The 18,865-nt window shown below is 41.9% G+C and overlaps 1 protein-coding gene across 1 annotated transcript in view; it reads left to right on the forward strand.

Annotated features, from left to right (window-relative positions):
* TOPBP1 (topoisomerase (DNA) II binding protein 1) overlaps nt 1-15,527 on the forward strand; it is a 62,876-nt gene extending 47,349 nt beyond the window's left edge. The window contains exons 24-28 of the mRNA XM_006883378.1: nt 1,500-1,663; nt 2,837-2,974; nt 5,175-5,264; nt 6,152-6,313; nt 15,387-15,527. Of these exons, the coding sequence (XP_006883440.1) occupies nt 1,500-1,663; nt 2,837-2,974; nt 5,175-5,264; nt 6,152-6,313; nt 15,387-15,527 (695 nt within the window). The remainder of the gene's footprint in view (nt 1-1,499; nt 1,664-2,836; nt 2,975-5,174; nt 5,265-6,151; nt 6,314-15,386) is intronic.
* Nucleotides 15,528-18,865: the final 3,338 nt, after the last annotated feature.

The following is an 18,865-nucleotide window of genomic DNA, read 5'->3' on the forward strand; positions in this document are numbered from 1 at the left end:
TTAATATACTGCTTCCTGAAATGAGCCAGTGTTGGCCAATTCCTTTTAGTACAGTAACTGTATATTCCTTCCATATTCTTTTGATACTTCCTGCACCATTCATTCATTATTTCCCTCACAGAATTCTTCAGTATCGCAACTCTTTTTTTTTTTCCCCTTCCTATTCTTTTTTTTTTTTTCTATAATTATATTTTATTAATTTTCATAAACATTTACAGAGATTTTAGAGTGGCCCTGTTATCATGGAAAGGTTATTAGAATCCTTTTCCAGATGCGAGGAACCATAATATGCATTATTTTAAGACTTGTCAAATGTAGATGGGCTCTTAAAAAACTTGGTTTCTCCTTGGAACGTACTTACGTGGAGTTTTAGAGGGGTGTGTAATTGGAGTTGCTGAGTTTTGCCCACAGCTCACCAAAGCACATCGCTTCACATGTTAGTTACCCATGCACTGTTCTGTCCCTGCAGCCTGTGGCTAGGACTCACACCAGTTAGCAGGTCATTGATGGCTGTAGAAGAGACGGGCAGCAGGCAGATGGGAGCCCAGAGAGCGCTGGGGTTGACTGAGAGTAGAGAGCCTTTCTGAATACAGAGAGGCATCAGAAAAGGTCTTGTGTCCGGCCAGCCATTTAGTAAGTGAAGCAATGAAGTCACATTAATAGGGAATTTTACCTTACTGTATTTTTGACACTCTTCTGCCCTGCAATAGCTTACAAACCATAATGGTAAAGTGCCGTCATGCGTGTGTAAAGAGTGAGTGAGTGCTGAATACATGGCATTTTCAGTCAATCTCTGGCACATAATAGGTGTTCAGTAAGTGTTCCTGCTGTTTCTGTTCCTATGATTAGTATTAGAATGTTTTGTTATAATCTTAGATACAGTTATAATCTTGACACAGTTGCCTAACCACTGATCAAGTAAATCTCCGAAGCTGCAAGTTAGTAGCCATGTAGCCATGCTTTACAGGAGCTTGTGTTTCCTTCTATGTTCAGGAATCCTCAGAGCCAGGCACGGTACACATCCATCTGAGAAGTTGCCGCGGTTGCCTCTGCCTCCTGCTGCTGTATCTTCACAATTACCACGCACTTGTGTGCTGTCCTCTCTGACTTCTCTGCTCCTCTGCTGACTTTATTTCAGTCACCAAAAAAGTTTCTTCTGCTTTTAATTTGCGGATGACCCCTTCTGACTCTCTCTTTTTCTCTCTCTCTCTCTCTTAAAACTGCAGTGTAAGAGACAGCTGCAGGGCCGTGGTTCTTGTTTGTATCTTGATTCTTTTTTTATCTTGTTCCGGGCAGATCAAGTACATGCGCATTCAAGGCAAACCGACATTTGAACAAAAATTTAACCTTTAGATAGCACAGAATTTTTCTTATTCTGTGTTGTTATGTGCCGTTGAGTCACTGATTTGAAAACATTGTTATTTATTAATGGTTTTTAGGCATGTGTGAGGTTACCTTCTTCCTAAGAAGAAAATCCAACCAATTTTTCTCCTCCAAAGGTGGCCTGGTGATTGAGAAGCAGTGCTTTGATCCTAACTGCACACACATTGTTGTGGGCCACCCGCTTCGAAACGAGAAGTATCTGGCCTCGGTGGCGGCTGGGAAGTGGGTGCTTCATCGCTCCTACCTGGAAGCATGCAGGACGGCCGGGCGCTTCATGCCGGTGTGTAGTCCCAGGGCAGGGGAGGCTCGTTTTCTGTAGGCTGGAACCCAAGACCATACACTGCTCCTTCATGTAATTGGATAGCATAATATAACCAAGTCGGTTATACCAGTCATTTGAAGATAGCCTAGTGGGTAAGGAGTGGTGCTGCCATCCCAGAGTCAGAGAGTTCAAGTCCACCAGCTGCTCCCCAGGATGAAGATTGGCAGGTTCTTTTCTTGTGATTGGCAGTCTGAAAACATGCTGCAGGATCAGCTAGGAGTTACTTCCAACTTGGTGGCACATAGCAACTGCAATAACCTTAACAAAGTGGAAAAATACAGAGATCACAAGCTGATTCCTAGCTGGCTTTGTGAAAATGATTTCATTAAAATGGGACTGATGTAACTGATTACTAAAGGTTAAAAGTTAATAGTAGTTATAGAAGGTTTCCGTTAAGGAACTTTTTTGTAAACAGGTCAGTGAACTTCTGATACCTGTCTTCTCGAGACTGTCCCTCTGTGAGAGTAGAAGCCCAGTATTCTAAATGGTTCCAGTTGCCAGATATCATTATCTGTAAGTTTCTTAGAAAGGTATATAATATTATTCTGAATTACACTTAAAAGCCAGATATTCTGGACTGTCATGTGTCAAAATCTACCTGCATTTTTACCATTATATATATATATATAATTTTAACAAGTAATGCATTAAGAAAGGCAGTAATAATAGCAGAGCTTTGTAGGAAGTTTGAGATCCAAGAGTAGAAGGGCAATGTTTGTTTTTTCTTCATCAGTAGTAAATGAGAATTTTGTCAGATACTTAAAACAGAAAACCATATTTGGAACAATGAATCTATAAAATGCGAAGCTACTGTTACTACATCAATATGAATACAGGTCCTGCAGACAGCTGTGTGCTTCTGAAAGCAGACAAGCAATGTACACTATTTTTTTTTTTTTAATTTCAAGAATTCTTTTTTTTATCATATTTTTTATTCCTTTTAATGAACATTTACAGAGACTTTGGATTTCCATTCATTCATTGTTGCACTTTTCTCCCTGCCCACCCCTGTATATGGATAGCTGTTAATGTGTTCGAGAATACAGGCCCCTTGAGGAGAGGAACCTTTGTGGCGTAGCACGGTGGCTCCCCCTCTTGTGGGAACTCAGAATTGTTGCGCTCATTCTCCAGGAAGAAGACTATGAATGGGGGAGCAGTTCCATCCTTGATGCTTTGCCTGGAATCAACATGCAGCAACAGAAACTAGCAATTGCAGCGATGAGATGGAGGAAGAAGATCCAACAGAGACAAGAAAATGGCATTATTGAGGTAGGAGCGCGCGTGAGATGTAGATACAACACGTGTCATTCAAAGTCAGACTATAGCAGATTCTTTTTAAAGATAAGAAATTTAACCAAATAACAACTCAAAGATAGGTTGCTGTTACGTTCTGTTGAGTCGCTTACGCCTCTTAGCAACCCTATGTACTACAGCCCTGAACTCTGCTCTGTCTTGAGCCCACGTCATTGTCTCTGACACAGCTACCCCTATTATTTCAGTCTTGGTGTGTTTGATTTGAGTATGATTAATTGAACCTAATGTTGATTCTTCATTGTTCAAACTATCGTTGATAGTGAGATATATTTAGTACTGGTGCCTTTTTACAAGTAATGTATGTGTGCCACATACAGCCCATACTATATTTCTTACAAAGAATCTTTTCAGCATCTAACTTTGAGTGTTCTTTATCTAGAGTCCACTGACTCCCTAAAGCAATTTTTTCTTCAAATTGGGAAGTTTATAAAGTTTGGATTGAGGAGGGGAGAGGTAGATTTATTTTCTTGTTTTTGTGTACCAGCAAGTTGGAACCGAGTCATAGGTGACCCTCCAAGTGGGTTTTTAGAAGCAGTAAATTGCACGGGAGGAGATTGCCCATCTTTCTTCTGTGGAGCAGCTGGTGGATTTGAACCGTGTGTCTTTTGGGATTGCAGTGCAACACTTACCATTAGGCCACCAGCGCTCCCTAATTTCTTCTTCTTACTGTTACATGCCATCAGGTCTCTTACAACTCATAGCGACCCTGTGCCCAGTAGCTCAGAACCCTACCCTATCCTGAGCCAGTCTGTCTCTGACACTCCTAGCCCCATTACCCAGACACTGTATCAGTCCATCTCATCCAGGGTCTTCCTCTCCTGTGCCATCCCTCCACCCTTCCAAGCATAATACCCTTCTCCAGTGTCCCTCCAGGCAATATGCTTACTAACCTGTAATTAAACTTTAGTGTTCCTTGTAAGCATAGACAACAAACCCTAGCACCACTAGCAGGACCTGTGAATTTGCCCCTGGGAATCAGATCTTTTGTTACAGGGCAGGAGACCTGGTAGCACAGTGGTTAGGTGCTTAACTGTGAACCAGAAGGCTGTTGCTTCCAACCCACTGGCTGCTTTGTGGGAGAAGAGTGTGCCAGTCCCCTTCTTAAGATACAGCCTTGGAAACACCGTTGGACTATTCAGCTCCGTCTTACAGGCTCGCTCAAAACTCAGCTCAAGCTCATTTCTTTTGAATCGGAACCTGCCCATGGCTGACCCTCCAGTAAAGTTTCGGAGGCTGTGAACTGCATGGGATGAGATGGCCCATCTTTCTCCCCAGGAGATCTGGTGGATTCAGAGGAGCAGAGGGGCAGCCCTTGAATCAGCCCAGCCTCTACAGACTGCACTGCCGTGGCTCCCATAGGGTCCTTGTGAGCTGGATGTGGCTTGATGGTGATGCTGTTAGAGGTGTAGGTGTCTTGAAATCTTAGCTGTTCAGCACTAGTTTAAAATCCTAATAGTTAATAAGACAGGGCTGAGACCTACAACTAGATCTCATGATTAAATGCCTCTCTGGGGGGTTTCCCAAATGAATATTTCCATACCTTTCAGTCAATTCCTTTGTAATCCCTTGGGTTTTATTTAAAGCATTTAAAAACATCACTCATAGAACATGAAAAAATCATGTTATTTTCTTTTTTATTATTTAGATTGCCAGTTGGGTCCAGGACTAACGGAAAGGTTAATACCCGAGTTAAATAATCTTTCATACTGTATTCTGAGTTCTCTGATATTGCCAAATCTTTGTTGGTTTTGATTTTCTTACTTTTAGAGTAAATTCAGTGGCTTCTGTTGTTATTTCCTATGTGAAAACTTTTATCTTTTTAATTTGTTAAAGTTTTTGAGAGATGGTGAAGAATTTATCTAGTTCAAGAAGGTGTGCCTTTATGGACTAATTTCAGTCAAGTATGAGGAAAAATAATACGAGAAAGGACTAAACATCTGTGAGGCTGCTTCGTTTTACTGTTCCCTACTCATTAAACCATTTTAAAACCAAGTGTTTTATTGCTGGCCAGCTGTGTCAAGGCACAGGACTTGTTTTCTTCAGCGTGTTCTGATTCCAGTTTGTGCTGTGGCAAAATAATAGTTATAAGATTGCTCATTGTCAAAATGCTTCTCATTTCTCTTCCAAACTACTTCACTGCTGCTTTTGTTTCTAGGGAGCTTTTAGTGGATGGAAGGTTATTTTACATGTCGATCAGTCCCGAGAAGCAGGATTCAAACGCCTTCTTCAGTCAGGAGGAGCAAAGGTTTGTATTTAATCCCTTTACTGCCCTTTTCACTGAGCTAAGTCTGCTGTGATCCGTTCTTGATTTTCTGGACTTTGTGAGAGGGGAGTTCATGAACACTATTTCAAGAGTAAAAAATGGGACATGAGGACAGAGGGACACTCTGAAGAGTTTTTCTCTGGAAGGACCAGAGGGAGTGAGATAGCACCACCCCTCACGGCCCCAGAACAGAAAGCAGATAAAAGATGAAGAGCTCTTAGCCCAGCCCCATCCTGGAGCCACACCAGCAGCAAGAGGTTTGTTTCTTCATTATCGATTCACAGGCTGTGCTACTAAGAGTGGGGTATATTAGAGAAGTAAGTTGGAGAGTGGAGAGGCAAAGACTATCACCTAATGTAAGTTCAGGTTTTAGCCTAGCAGTCCCAAGGCACAATTCCTCAATTCGTCCAGGCTCCAATTTCAGTTCAACAATCTGCTTTTCCTTCCATCATCCAGCAAGGACAGCAAAACCTGCAACTATGTCCTCTGTGTCAGGGCTCCTCTGGTTACACCTTGCCAGTTTCTCCACAGCAATGTCACAGTCTCTCCACCACCATCACCAGGGTCTTGTTCTCATCAGCGTCATGCTCCAGTCTCTCTCAAGCCTTGCCTCCTAGTGTGGGAAGCTCTTGTGCTCACTCGCACACGCTCTGTCTCTCTCTCTCACTCTCACACTCTCACTTTCTCACTCTAGTCCCACAGCTGTTGATAATTTGTAAGACTGTTTATCTGCAGTTAAGGTAGCTGGCGACCAGAGGGGACTAAACCTAGAAAGACAGCTTTTAGGCTAACACCGCAAATACCTGTTAAATGAGTTGAACCAGTTTGCGGCCTTGATAGATGGTGATACTGCTTCTTTGTTTTATTAGGTGTTGCCTGGCCATTCTGTATCTTTATTTAAAGAAGCCACACATCTCTTTTCTGACTTCAATAAACAAAAACCAGATGACTTTGGAATTAACGTAGCAGAAGCTGCTGCCCAGAAGGTGTTCTGCTTGAAGACAGAATATATCGCTGACTATCTGATGCAGGTTTGTGGGACTGTGTTACTGACTTCCACAAATGCACTGTTTTTATGCTTTTTTTTATTTCTTTAGAAAAACCCTTGACTTGTTATTAAGCCAGTAGGCTCCTTTTGTTCTTTTAGTCATCTTTCCAGTTTAATTCTATTTTTCTCAAATAATGAGCACATACATGTTCATTGGAAGTTAAAATACAAGGAGGATATAAAAACCTGGGGATCTCTTCATGCCTTAATAATAGTCCTTAAAATGTTGGGATATAGGGGAAGCGGAATGAGTTGCCGGAAGTCCAAGGAGAAACATTTACCTAGTGAGCCTTTAGTTTTTATGACTTTTTATATTGATTGATGTGCAGTAAATGCCCATGTTAGGAGCTATGGCGAATGAAGCCTTTTACTCCCTGCAGTCATATTCAGACTTGGTCTCTGTCGTGGGATTTGAAGGGGAAAATTCTTCCCGTACTCCTACAAGAAGAGAAACTGAAATGTCAGGAATCAGCGATGATACATTATCAGAAATGTCTTACTGCAAAGGATTTCAAACAGAATTGTGTGAAAAGGGGGGAAGTCAGGCCTCAGTTGATCTGCTAGTTTTGCTGTTTATGTTTAGGAAGGCTTCGAATTTACCGGGAAGAATGCCCAAAACACAACCTGGACACCTTTGTCATAAGACAGTGAGGCATACTGATGAGGAATTGTTGCTGTTAGGTGCCATCGATTGTGACTTACAGTAAACTACTGATCTGAACCTTCCCCTGAGCTGCACTACCACCATGATCTCCACCAGGCTCAAACTCACTGGTACAGTCAGTGCGTCTGTCTGTCTTGTTGAGGGTCTTCCTCTCTTTCTTTGACCCTCTGCCTTTCCCAGCGTGTTACCTTTTTCTGAGGCCTGACCTCTCCTGAAAACATGTCCTTGTACCTTTGAGATGAAGTATAAGCAAAATCGTTGGGGTGTCGTATGTGTCTTTGTGACATTTCCAGAAGTGAATATTGGCTTCATTCACCTCTTCACTCATATTTATAGGTAAATCTTAATATTCTGTCTATTGTCTTGTATTACCCGCCAATGTGTATCAAAGCTGCACGAAAAATGTTCATTTTTATCTTAATTGTTTAGTAAAAGTGTAAAACTTAATCACGAAGTCATGGAGGAGGATTAGTTATTAGAAAACAAACAGTTGAATCACTTAATAGAACTATTTCTATTAAGTTGATAATTGGTGGTGTTGGTAGTAAGTACACAGTGATCCGTGGATAGCAGACCTGAACCCTGCCCTGTCCTGCGCCATCCTCATCATCTCTGACATCCTCGTGCCGCTTCCTGCAGTCACTGTGTCAGCCCTTCTATCGAGGGTCTTCCTCTGCTTCACTGACCCTCTACCTTTCCAAGCGTGGTGCCCTTTTTCAAGGTCTGACCTCTCTTAACAAATTAACAACATATCCACAGTATATGAGTCTGAGCTTCACCATCCTTGCCTCCAAGGGGTACTGGTTGCCCTTTATCCAGGACATGCCTGTTTCTTTTGGCAGTCCATGGGATACTCAGCACTCTCCTTCACCACAACTCAGAGGCATCAATTCTTAATTCTGTCATGATTATTCATTACCTAATTCTCAGATGCAAGTGACTGAAAAGACCATGACCTCAGTCAGGCAACTTTAGTCTTCAAACTGACATCATTGTTCCTGAGTCATTTGGAAAGGGTCCTGACAACAGACCTGCCCAGTACAAGACGTCTCCTGATCTTCTGACTGCTGGTACCAGGGCTGTGGGCTGTGGATTCAAGAAAGATGAAATCACTTGACAGTTTCAATCTTTTCTCCACCTGCCATGATGTCACCTATTAATTAGCTCAACAACTGAATGTAAAAGCCTCAGTCAGATCATCTTAAGTGAAACTTGGGTTATGTTCACCTGCTTATTTAATAATTTATTATATTTCCTTCTTGTTGTCCCACAGCTCACCCTCTGCCAGGTTTTCAGAGACAGTTAATTGCTCGGGAAGAGACTGCCCATCCTTCTCCCATTGAGCAGCTTGTAGATTAAAAGCCAAGCCCGCTGCTGCTGAGTCATTTCCACCCCATTTTTGGTTAGCGGCCTAGCACTTAGTGTGCTCCGCCACCCCCCTGACGCACTGCCCTCAAGGGAGCGCCAGCTCACAGCCACCCTCCGCTCAGTGCCCAGACGGCAGAGCTCTGTGGGAGGAGTGGCCCATCGTCAGCTCACAGCCACCCTCCGCTCAGTGCCCAGACGGCAGAGCTTTGTGGGCGGAAGTGGCCCATCGTCAGCTCACGGCCACCCTCCGCTCAGTGCCCAGACGGCAGAGCTCTGTGGGCAGAAGTGGCCCATCGTCAGCTCACGGCCACCCTCCACTTAGTGCCCAGACGGCAGAGCTCCGTGGGAGGAGTGGCCCATCTTTTCCCACAGGGCTGGTGGATTGCGACTGCTGACCTTAAAGTTCACAACCAGCAGGGCTCCTTCAGCATGTATCAAGAGCTGTTGAATATGGAAGCCAAGATACCAGCCGTTAAAAAGAAATGCGCTGCATTGTGAAGAAATAATACCCACAGAATAGTTGAAATTAATTCCTTTAACTTAGGATATTAAATTAATAACCCAAGTAGCAGCAAAGGGGCACATCCTATAAAAAATGTAGTCTTTAAAAATTATGTTCGTGTATGGGAAAATACCTAATACAAAGCAAACCCTTACCTTGAGTTTATACAGCATGATCGTAACTCTATAAATGAAACAATGCTTTTTAAAATGGGGGACAGAGGGCTAGTAAAAAAGATGGGAAGGAAATATGCCAGAATATCAATAGTTAAGATAACTATGCTACTAATTTACCTGCTTCCTTGAAAATTTTTTTGCACGTCCCAAATTCTCTGCAGTGCACTTGATATACTTCTAAATTCATCCACCATATTTTTCATTCCAAAAGTTTATAAGTTGATTCTTTTAAAAATCTAGCTATTCCCTTTTTGTGCTACTTTGTTATGTAAAAAAGATGAATTTTAGGGAATATTATATATATTTGCTTTCACACATATCTATCCATCTTTTCCTTCCTCCTTCATTTCAAAGTAAGTTGCAGATATTCCATATACTTACGCATGCTGTTAACTAGAACCTAGTATTTGTTCATAGCTCGCTCTTTTTTGCTTTGGAAAGAAATGACTACGAAATGGAATGCATGCTACTTAAGTGTACCATTTTATGAATTCTGTTATGAATATACTTGTGTTATCTAAACCCTATCAAAATACAGAACATGAATATCACATTTGGTCATTCCCTCATGCCCCTTTCTTGGTAAGTCCCTAACTCCAAGTCTGTACAAATAGCATTTTCTGATGCTTTCCCCACCCGCCCCCTCCATCTTGAGTTACTTTTCCCTTTTCTAGAACTTTAGATGATAAGTGGGTTATATGATATGTACTGTTTGATGACAGCACCTTGCTGAAGGTGAGGAGGAATTGAAGCACTTGTTTCAGAAGATCAGAGAATATATCCATCAATATGGATTGCATCTCAAAATCAAGAAAACAAAAACTTTTACCACTTGACCAATATGCAACCTCATGATAGATGGTAAAAAGATTGAAACAGTCAACAACTTTCTCTTACTTGGATCCACAGTCAACACCCTTGGTACCAGCAGTCAGGAATACAGGATATATATTGCACTGAGAAAATCTACAATTAAGAACTTCTCCAAATTACTGAGGAGGAATGATGTCTGTTTGAGGACTAAGGTGCGTCTGATTCAGGCCATGGTCTTTCCGGTCACTTTTTATGCATCTGAGAGCTGGACAATGACTAAGGATGACAGAAGAATTTATGCCTTTGAGCTGTGGTGTTGGAGAAGGGTACTGAGCATCCCATGGACTGCCAAAAGAATAAACAAAATTCTGTCTTGGAGAAAGTGCAGCCAGAGTGCTCCCTGGAGGCAATGTGGATAAAGCTTCATCTTATATGCTTGGGGCATATTGTTGGAAAAGGCTATTTCTTGGAGAGGGACATTATGCTTGGAAAGGCAAAGGAAGAAAAGACCCTCACAATGTGCTCTAGTGTGTCAGGAAGTGTGAGGATGGCACAGAAGAGGACAGGGTTCAGATTTGTTGGTCATAGGTTCATTTTGGCTCCTGATAACGAGCACTGATGTTGGTGTGGACTCTAAGGTGCACCTGATCCAGGCCATGGTCTTTGCAGTTACCTGCTATACATCAGAGTGCTGAACAGTGACTAAGGATGAGAAAAAAGGATCGATGCATTTTAGTTGTGGTGTGGTGCTGGAAAACAATGTTGAACATACCATGGACTGCCAAGAGAATAAACAAGTCTGTCTGGGAGAGTGTAGAACCAACTTGCTTCTTGAAGGCAAGGATTTTGAAGCTCCATCTCACATACTTTATACTTGTGGCCAAGAAGGACCAGTCCTTGGAGAAGGACATCATGCTTGGAAGGGTGGAGGGACAGTGCAGGAGAGAAAAACCTTGGATGAGATGGATTGACACAGTAACTGGGGCAGTGGGGATAGGTGTGTCGGAGACCTGTGAGGTTGGCTCAGGCGAGGACCAGGTTCAAAGCTATTGTACACAGGGTTCCTATAGGTCATACTCATCTCGACAGCACCTAACAACAACTGTTTTCTGTAAGATTGTCATTCAGCGTCCTGTTTTAGAGATTCGCCCGGCTCATAGCGTGTCTGGGCAGCAGTCGCTTTTTATTTGTGTGTAGTATTCTGTTGTGTGAATGCACCAGCGTCGGTTACCTGTTACTCTGTTGGTAAACACCAGGCACTTTTCCTTTTTGGCTATCATGAATCATGCTGCTGTGAATATTTTCATGTAAGTCTTTTATAGGCATACTTTCTCATTTTTCTTCAGTAAATATATAAGCAAATGTGAGTTTTAAAATAGGTCTCCAGATTTTTTTCGAAGAATCCATCAAGTCTACATTCTGGTCATCATGTGTTGGCAGTGATGTTGAATTTTGAGTTTATTTTGCGATGTCATTGTGATTTTCTCCCTACTCCCCCATGACGAATGAATGATGTTCAGCACTTTCTCATAGTGCTTGCTCACCATTTAAATGACTAATTCTGTCAAGTCCATTAAAATCGTTTGCCCGTTTAACAACAAAATCCTACAGTGGAGATAAGTACATCGCATCACACTTCAACTAAATTTACATGTAAAATTCAGTCGAGTTGGTGACATTCATTTACACTGTGCCTCCATCACCACTGTCCTTTTCTCACTTTTTTTTTAAATCACTGTTAACCTAAACTCAGTATTATTTCAGTAATAACTTTTTCATTTAAAACCAAAAATCTATTTTATGACATTAATTACAATACCTACAATGGAGACACATTACACTGGGAAAATCTCCAGTTAGGGACTTCTCCAGTCTTGAGGAGTTATGGTGTCTTTTTCAGGACTAAGCTGCGTCTAATTCAGGTCATAGTCTTTCCAGTCACTTGCTGTGCATCTGAGAGCTGGACAATGAATAAGGATGACAGAAAAAGAATTGACACCTTTGAGCTGTGGTGTTGGAGAAGAGCACTGAACTTCCCATGGACGGCCAAGAGAATGAACAGATATGCCTTGGAGAGAGTACAGCCGGAGTGCTCTTTAGAGGCAAGAATGACAAGGCTTCGCCTCACATACTTTGGACTTATTGCTAGGAGGGGCCATTCCTTGGAGAAGGACATGATGTTGGGCAGGGTGTGGAGGGTCAGCGAAGGAGAGGAAGACCCTCAACCAGGTGGATTGACACACAGTGACTGCTACAATGGGCTCTTGTGTGTCAGGAAGTGTGAGGGTGGCGCAGGATAGGACAGGGTTCAGATCTTTTGTTCACAGGGTCACTATGAGTCGTGCTCTATTTGATGGCACCTAACAACAACAACGTCTAACCATCCACTTAGTCCATATTGCCTTTCCCTTCACCCATCTTCTTCTTCTTTGTTATGTCCCATCATGTCATCTGTGACTCATAGTGACCCTATGCATAGCAGCTCTGAACGCTGCCCTTTCCTGAGCCAGTCTCACTAATTCCAACACACCAACTCCCATCTCCCCCGTCACTGTATCAATCCATTTCATCCAGGGTCTTCCTTTCCTGGGCTGTCCCCTCAACCCTTCCGTGTCATGTAGCATAGGGCCCTCCAAATTAGTGCGCGGTGCTTCCCACAGTGGAGTACTGTTCAGTATTGAAAAATAACGCAGTTGTGCAGCACTCGGCAACGTGGATAAATCATTGTCTCAGCTATCGTTTGATGAGAAAAAGGTTTGCATTATTTTTAAATTTATTATTAATTTCAATGAAAATTTACAGAGACTTTGGATTTCCATTCATTCATTTTTGCATTTTTCTCCTCTCCCAACCTTCCCCCTTAGTACACTACCCTCTTGGAAAAGTAAAAGACAAATTCTTTCATTGTTTTACAAACCCTCCCCCAGGTCCACTCCACCATGTAGCCTTTGCTCTAGACTCCTGTCATGACAAAAATACCTAATCACTTATCCCTTTTAACAGTTTTCTCCCTCATCTGTTTCAATGCAGTATCCATTATTGAACCCATCTTTTCTCAGTCTCCCCCCAACCCCAGTGTCAGTCCTGTTTTACAATAGTGGCACCATGCAGTATTTGTCCTTTTGTGACTGAGATATTTCAGTATAATGTCCTCTAGGGTCACCCATTTTGAATAATGTTTAATGAGTTCCTTGTTTTTCAATGCAGCATGGTATTCCATTGTGTGAATATACCACAGCTTCTCTATTCATTCATTTGTTGATGGGCACTTAGGTTGTTTCTAACTCCTTGCTATTGTGAACAAAGCCGCTATAAACATGGGTGTGCATGTATGTATCTGCTTGGATGACAGTTATAGTCCCTTTGGGGTATATTCCCAGTAGTGGAATTACTGGGTCAAATGGTATCTCTATTTGCAACCTTTTGAGAAAGTGTCATACCACCTTCCACAGTGGTTGCACCATTTTACACTCCCACCAGCAGTGAAAAAGGGTTCTAGTTTCTCCACAACCTCACCAGCATTTGTTGCTTGCTGTTCTGTTAAATTTTGCTGTTCTTACTGGGGTGAAATGATATCTCATAGTTGTTTTAAAGGTTTGCATTTTTATAAAATCAAATTTATATGTTTTTCTTATAGCTATTTTGTGTAGTGTCGAGAACCTTTCGCTTCATTTTCTGAAAGTTTTGTAACTTTAGCGTTTAAGTTTATATGGTGCATCTTTAAGTCATTGTTCTGGGTTCTGTGAAGGGAGGGCTGGATGTCACCCCCACCCCCATGTGGGTCTCCAGCTGCTGTTTAAACACCATTTTGTGTTGAAAACTCCCCGAAGTTTTGGCACCTTTGTCAGAAACCAAATGATCATAACTGTGCATTTTCGCTCTGGGCTCTTCTCTGTTCCATGAATCTATTTGCTGAGCTTTCCTCCTCTCCTCCACTGTCTTGATCACAGTTAGCCGCCGTATATGAAGTTAGTGGAAAAGTTTTCTTTTTCTAAGACAGGAATTCTTATGGGAATTGCATTAAACCCACAGATGAGATGAGTCCGTGTCTTTACTGTGTTAAGCCTTCCAGTCCGCGAGCATGCCGGTCACGGCTTTCAATGTGGATCTTTGATGATAATGATTATGACAAATCTCGATTTCTTTCATCAGCATTTTGGCATCATCAGCATAGAAGGCGTTCTAGAAGCTCTTCCAATCGAGTTGTCTTTGCAGAATGTTCTCTGGTATTTGTTTAGCAGGCAGAGCGGTTGACATGGGCAGAGCAAGCCTCATTTACTGCTTTGAACCTTGCGTTTCCTTTGCATGTGCCTGACTCAGGGATCAAATAAAGTCTCGGAGAGGTTAGGATCTGTCCTCTTCTCCTTTCTAAGATCTCCCACCCCAGTTTTCAAGAGTTGTATCTGCCGCCAACCCTGTTCTTTGGTTCTTAGACTAAAAGCTATTAAAAAAAAAAAGGAGAGTGGTTTACCCCATCCCTGTCCCTGCTGATTTCCCTAAACTAAAATTCTGATTTCAGATTGGTCTGGTCCTGCTTGTTGTCCAGTGTGTAGTAAGTGTTTCTTTCAGTATATTTTGGTCAGAAGTCCTACTATCTCTCTGTGGAAGGTTTCAGAAGACAGGCACTCTATAGTCTGTGGTGGTGGTTCCCTTTCAGGCTGTCCTGTCTACTGTATTGATAGCAGGTTCCGTTTTATTGCATTTCTAGCAAGAGGAGCTTGGGCCTCTTCTTTTTTGTTGGAACCAGCTGTGAGAGAGAGCAGTGAAAGACTTTGGTGTTGGACAGAGAAAGTACGACTGTGGGCTTTGCTGTCTGAGTTAGAGAATGAACTTTGGCCACGTTAATAGAACCTATTTTATCTGTACAATGGAAAAGAAAACATTTCTGCCACATATTTATTATAAAGATTAAATAACCAGGCTACTCCTTGGAGGCAAGGATTCTGAAGCTCCATCTGACATACTTTGGGCATGTTACAAGGAGGGATCAGTCCTTGGAGAGGGACGTCATGCTTGGGAGGGTGGAGGGTCAGCACAGGAGAGGAAGAACCTCAGAGAGATGGATTGACTCAGTGACTGGGATAATGGGGGTTGATGTGTCAGCGACAATAAGGTTAGCTCAGGATAGAGCAGGGTTCAGGGCTTGTTGTACATAGGGTCACAGGCAGCTCGATGCCACAGAACAACAGAAGTATAAAGCACTGAGCGTAATGCCTAGTCCCTGAAGGCGAGCTGTTGGTTATCTTGTGAAACTGTAGTGGCCTGATGAAACCCCAGTTCACATCAGTGCCAGTGCCCTCTGCCTGCGCTCACTCTTCCCCTGAAAAACAAGACCTTGTCCCACAGGGTCTTTATAGATGAGGAGCACAACAAAGACGTTTTCTCTACAAGAACCTAGGAGTGAAGATACATGATCATGTTTTACATTTGTCCTGCCAACATGTAGAGTAAAATAATTTCTTATCTGACAGTTTAACAACTTTGGAATGTGGATAAAAATGAATAGCGGTGTTTTTTGGTTTTCTTTTTCTAGGAATCTGCTCCTCAAGTAGAAAATTACTGTCTGCCGGAAGCCATTTCTTTTCTTCAGAATAATGAGCTTGAGCCTGGATCATCACAGAAGAGGAAAGCTCCTGCAGAGACTAATAAACTCAAACGGCCTCGGATACAGTAGCGCTGTCTGCTGGGCAGTTACCAAGCAGCGCATATGTCTTGAAAGGAAAAACCCAAATTTCACCATGATGGATTCGTATAGTGACTTACAGGCGAGCGTATGAAGAATTCTGCTTCTGACTAGATTGATGACTCAGGTTCAAGTGTGTTTTTAATTAACACCTGGAATTTTAATCACTGAAAGATTAACTGTTCCTTAAACAGTTACCTGAAATAACAACAATTATCTTAACTCCTAGCTAGTCATTAAACTGTATTAAAGTGTGTGAGGGACTTTTTTGTTTCTTATTCTTTTGAGTATCTGAAGCCATAGCTTAGTGACAATTTTAGCAAAGTGATGAATTTTTCCTTTCAAGAGTATACCTCACGGGAGCTAGCATTTGGAACTTCCTGATGTGTTTTCCATGATTTTTATCATCTGTTTTACCTCCTTTTTACAGGAGCCTGAGCACAGTGTTTAATGAGGAGGCCGGGACTCTAAACTTAAATGTGTGTATATATGTATATGTATGTATAAATCTCCATGATGTTTGCCAAGTTTGGCACCTAAAACTTGAAAAATAAGACAATAAAGAATAAAAATAGTAATTCAAATTAGTGCAAAGGTAGGTATATGGACATAAGTGAAAGTTTTAAAAAATTTTAACTTTTTTTGTTTTTTATTATTATTATTAATATTAATTTAAATGAAAATTTACAGAAACTTTGGATTTCCATTCATTCATTATTGTATTTTCTCCCCTCCCAAACCTTCCCCGCCAGTACACTACCCTCTAGGAAAAGTAAAATTCTTTCATTGTTTTACAATCCCTCCCCCCATATTTTAATTTTTTTTATTATTTTGTGTGTGTACCATCAAATCAGATCTGACTGGTACAGGAGACTGCCCCTCTTTCTCCAGCAGACCATCTGGTGGATTTGAACCGCGTGCCTCTGGGATTTCAGTGCAGCTTCTTGCCACTAGGCCACCAGAGCTCCCTAAAGTTTTTTATCCATTCTCTTGTTGTTGAAGTCAGAAGAGATTTTGAGAACTGAGCTTAAAAGGCTGGTTGTATAATTCTGATATTTTTTACTTAGAAAAGTGTTCTTTTTGTTTCAAAAACCTAGTTTCTTTTAACTACTCTGTTAGCCTTTATCATGCACATTTTAAGCATCAGATGCCATGTGCATTACTACAGGTCTATAGAGCTGCCACAGTTTGCCAGGCTCGTTACCACCACAATTTTGATATAAACTGTTCCGTTCTAATGACTGTTGGAAAACAAACTAAATAGTAAAAGGTAGAAGTCCTCTTCCTGAACACAAAAGCCTGGACATTTGTATCAGGTTGGGGTTTTTCCTTTTCCATAAAGCAGTGAGAGGCGCTCCTGCCCTTCAGGAAAATGGACCCTTCAGAGCTTTTAGCGCCTTCACAGAATAGGGCGAAGCTGACTGTTCTGTAGTGAGGTCCGTAGCACCACGAGAGCGGCATACACCCGTCCCCACCAGCCACGTGGGCCTGGCTCTGTCAGAACAGTTTTGTGTTAGTTTTGAGTTCTTTTCTAGGCAGTTTGCAGTAAATTTCTATGAACATTTATGTATGTATGTATTTTTTTTTATAACAATTCAACTTCCAGTAAACAACAAAACCACCAAGATCCAGCAATTCATACAATTGAAGGTCTCACTCTCACAAACAGGGAAAACAGAAACTCTGAAAACAGGATTCTGGGCATTGATGACTGCAGTAACAACTGAAATTTAATTCTATTTAATAGTTACCTAGACACAATTGTTAGCCTCTGATGATCACATATAAAATAAGGGGAGAAAAGGGGGAGCCATTCATAAATACATACACATAATAAAGAGAAAACATAGAGAGCTGCCACACAGGCTGGTGAGATGTCTCCCTCCCACAGCTCTTGTCCCTCCACTGTGCGTTCAGACCTCCTTTGCTCAGTCAGGCCTTCAGGTGCCTTGCATTCTCTGTGGGTGAAGGAGTCCATTATTTCTAAAGAGCTGAGTCTCCAGTTAGCTCACGTCAGCTCGGTTTTTTATGTTTCCTGCTTGTGTTTACCGTGAGCATGGAAGTCAGAATCCCTGAGAGTCCTTGAAGTTGCAGCCAGAAGCCTCTGCCCTCCTTGTGGGGGAGCAAGCCAGTCTCCTGGGTAATGAGCTCAGTGAGTGCAGCCAGGGTTCTGGCCCCGCTCCTTGCCTGTTGGTCAGGTGGCACGAGGAGCCCTAAATGGCTCGCAGGCCGTGTGGTCTTCGTGGTCAGTGGGACCAGAGTTCTGTCCCCTATATAGGAAGCATTCTCGGCATGGGAATAACACCTCCAAACCGGCAAAGCCCCCAGGTGCCAGAGCAGAAAGCTAACATTCAGCCCGAGGGTCATTAGCTTTAGTGGTCAGGAAACCCAGCTGCTCTTTGGTTCAAAGGGAACAAGGGAGAGGACAGTATCTCAGCAGGGGTCTGTCAAATGCTATGTCCCCCGAGAACCCAGCTGTGTGCTCCCCACCAAAAGGGTCTTCAGGAAGCACTGACCCTTCCAGTCTTGCTATGTAGCCTTTTTAAGGAAGTTCTCCATCTAGATCAAACAATGAATGTGAATGAAACACAAAGTAGACAAATTGTGTATAAAATAAAATAATAAAACGTTTACGTGGACATGCTTGAGACCTTTTGCATTTCTTCAGTTAAATAAAGAAACCGAGACTCTCAGGGGCATCTCTAAAAGAGTGTAAATTGTCAGAGTGACAGTTCTAGATCGCCAAATGGATAACACATGGCCCCCAAATTCATCAGCAGAGCCAAGGTCACTGGCTTTCAGCATTAACGATGTCAACTACCCATCAGTCACTGCCTGGAATGAGTTTCACTTGAAGATGTACAAACCGACTGGTTTGTAAATCTGGGCCAGATCTAGTATATTGAAAGGATTTGAGATTGTAAGAAATCTCTTTTGCAGGGGATTATAAGTATGTAGTTAAATGCTTTTTTCATTCATTGTTGCCCGTTTTCTTTGCTCTTCCTCCAGTCCACTTCGCAGTGGACTTATTCCACCTTATTCTAGATGGCTGTCATATGTAAGAATATCTTCTTTTAAAATGTGGACTGATTTGTTAGTGGTCTGGTCAAAGACATTTAAAGGACTCACATTCCTCAATGGAGAATTTAGATTTGTTTTAGACTTTTAAAAGGAATCAGACTTTTCATTTCCCTCTCTGAGGAAAGGTTTGAAATATTTTGGTTGCTGTGTCTTCCAGAAACTTCCATTAAAATATAAACAGTAATCTTTCATTTAGATGAAAATGCATCTCTTTTTTAATTAGTAAATAAAATTTTTGTTTTTAAAAA

This window comes from Elephantulus edwardii, unplaced genomic scaffold (genome assembly GCF_000299155.1).
Source record: "Elephantulus edwardii isolate Elephantulus edwardi_28Jun2011 unplaced genomic scaffold, EleEdw1.0 scaffold00027, whole genome shotgun sequence".
Taxonomy (NCBI): Eukaryota; Metazoa; Chordata; class Mammalia; order Macroscelidea; family Macroscelididae; genus Elephantulus; species Elephantulus edwardii.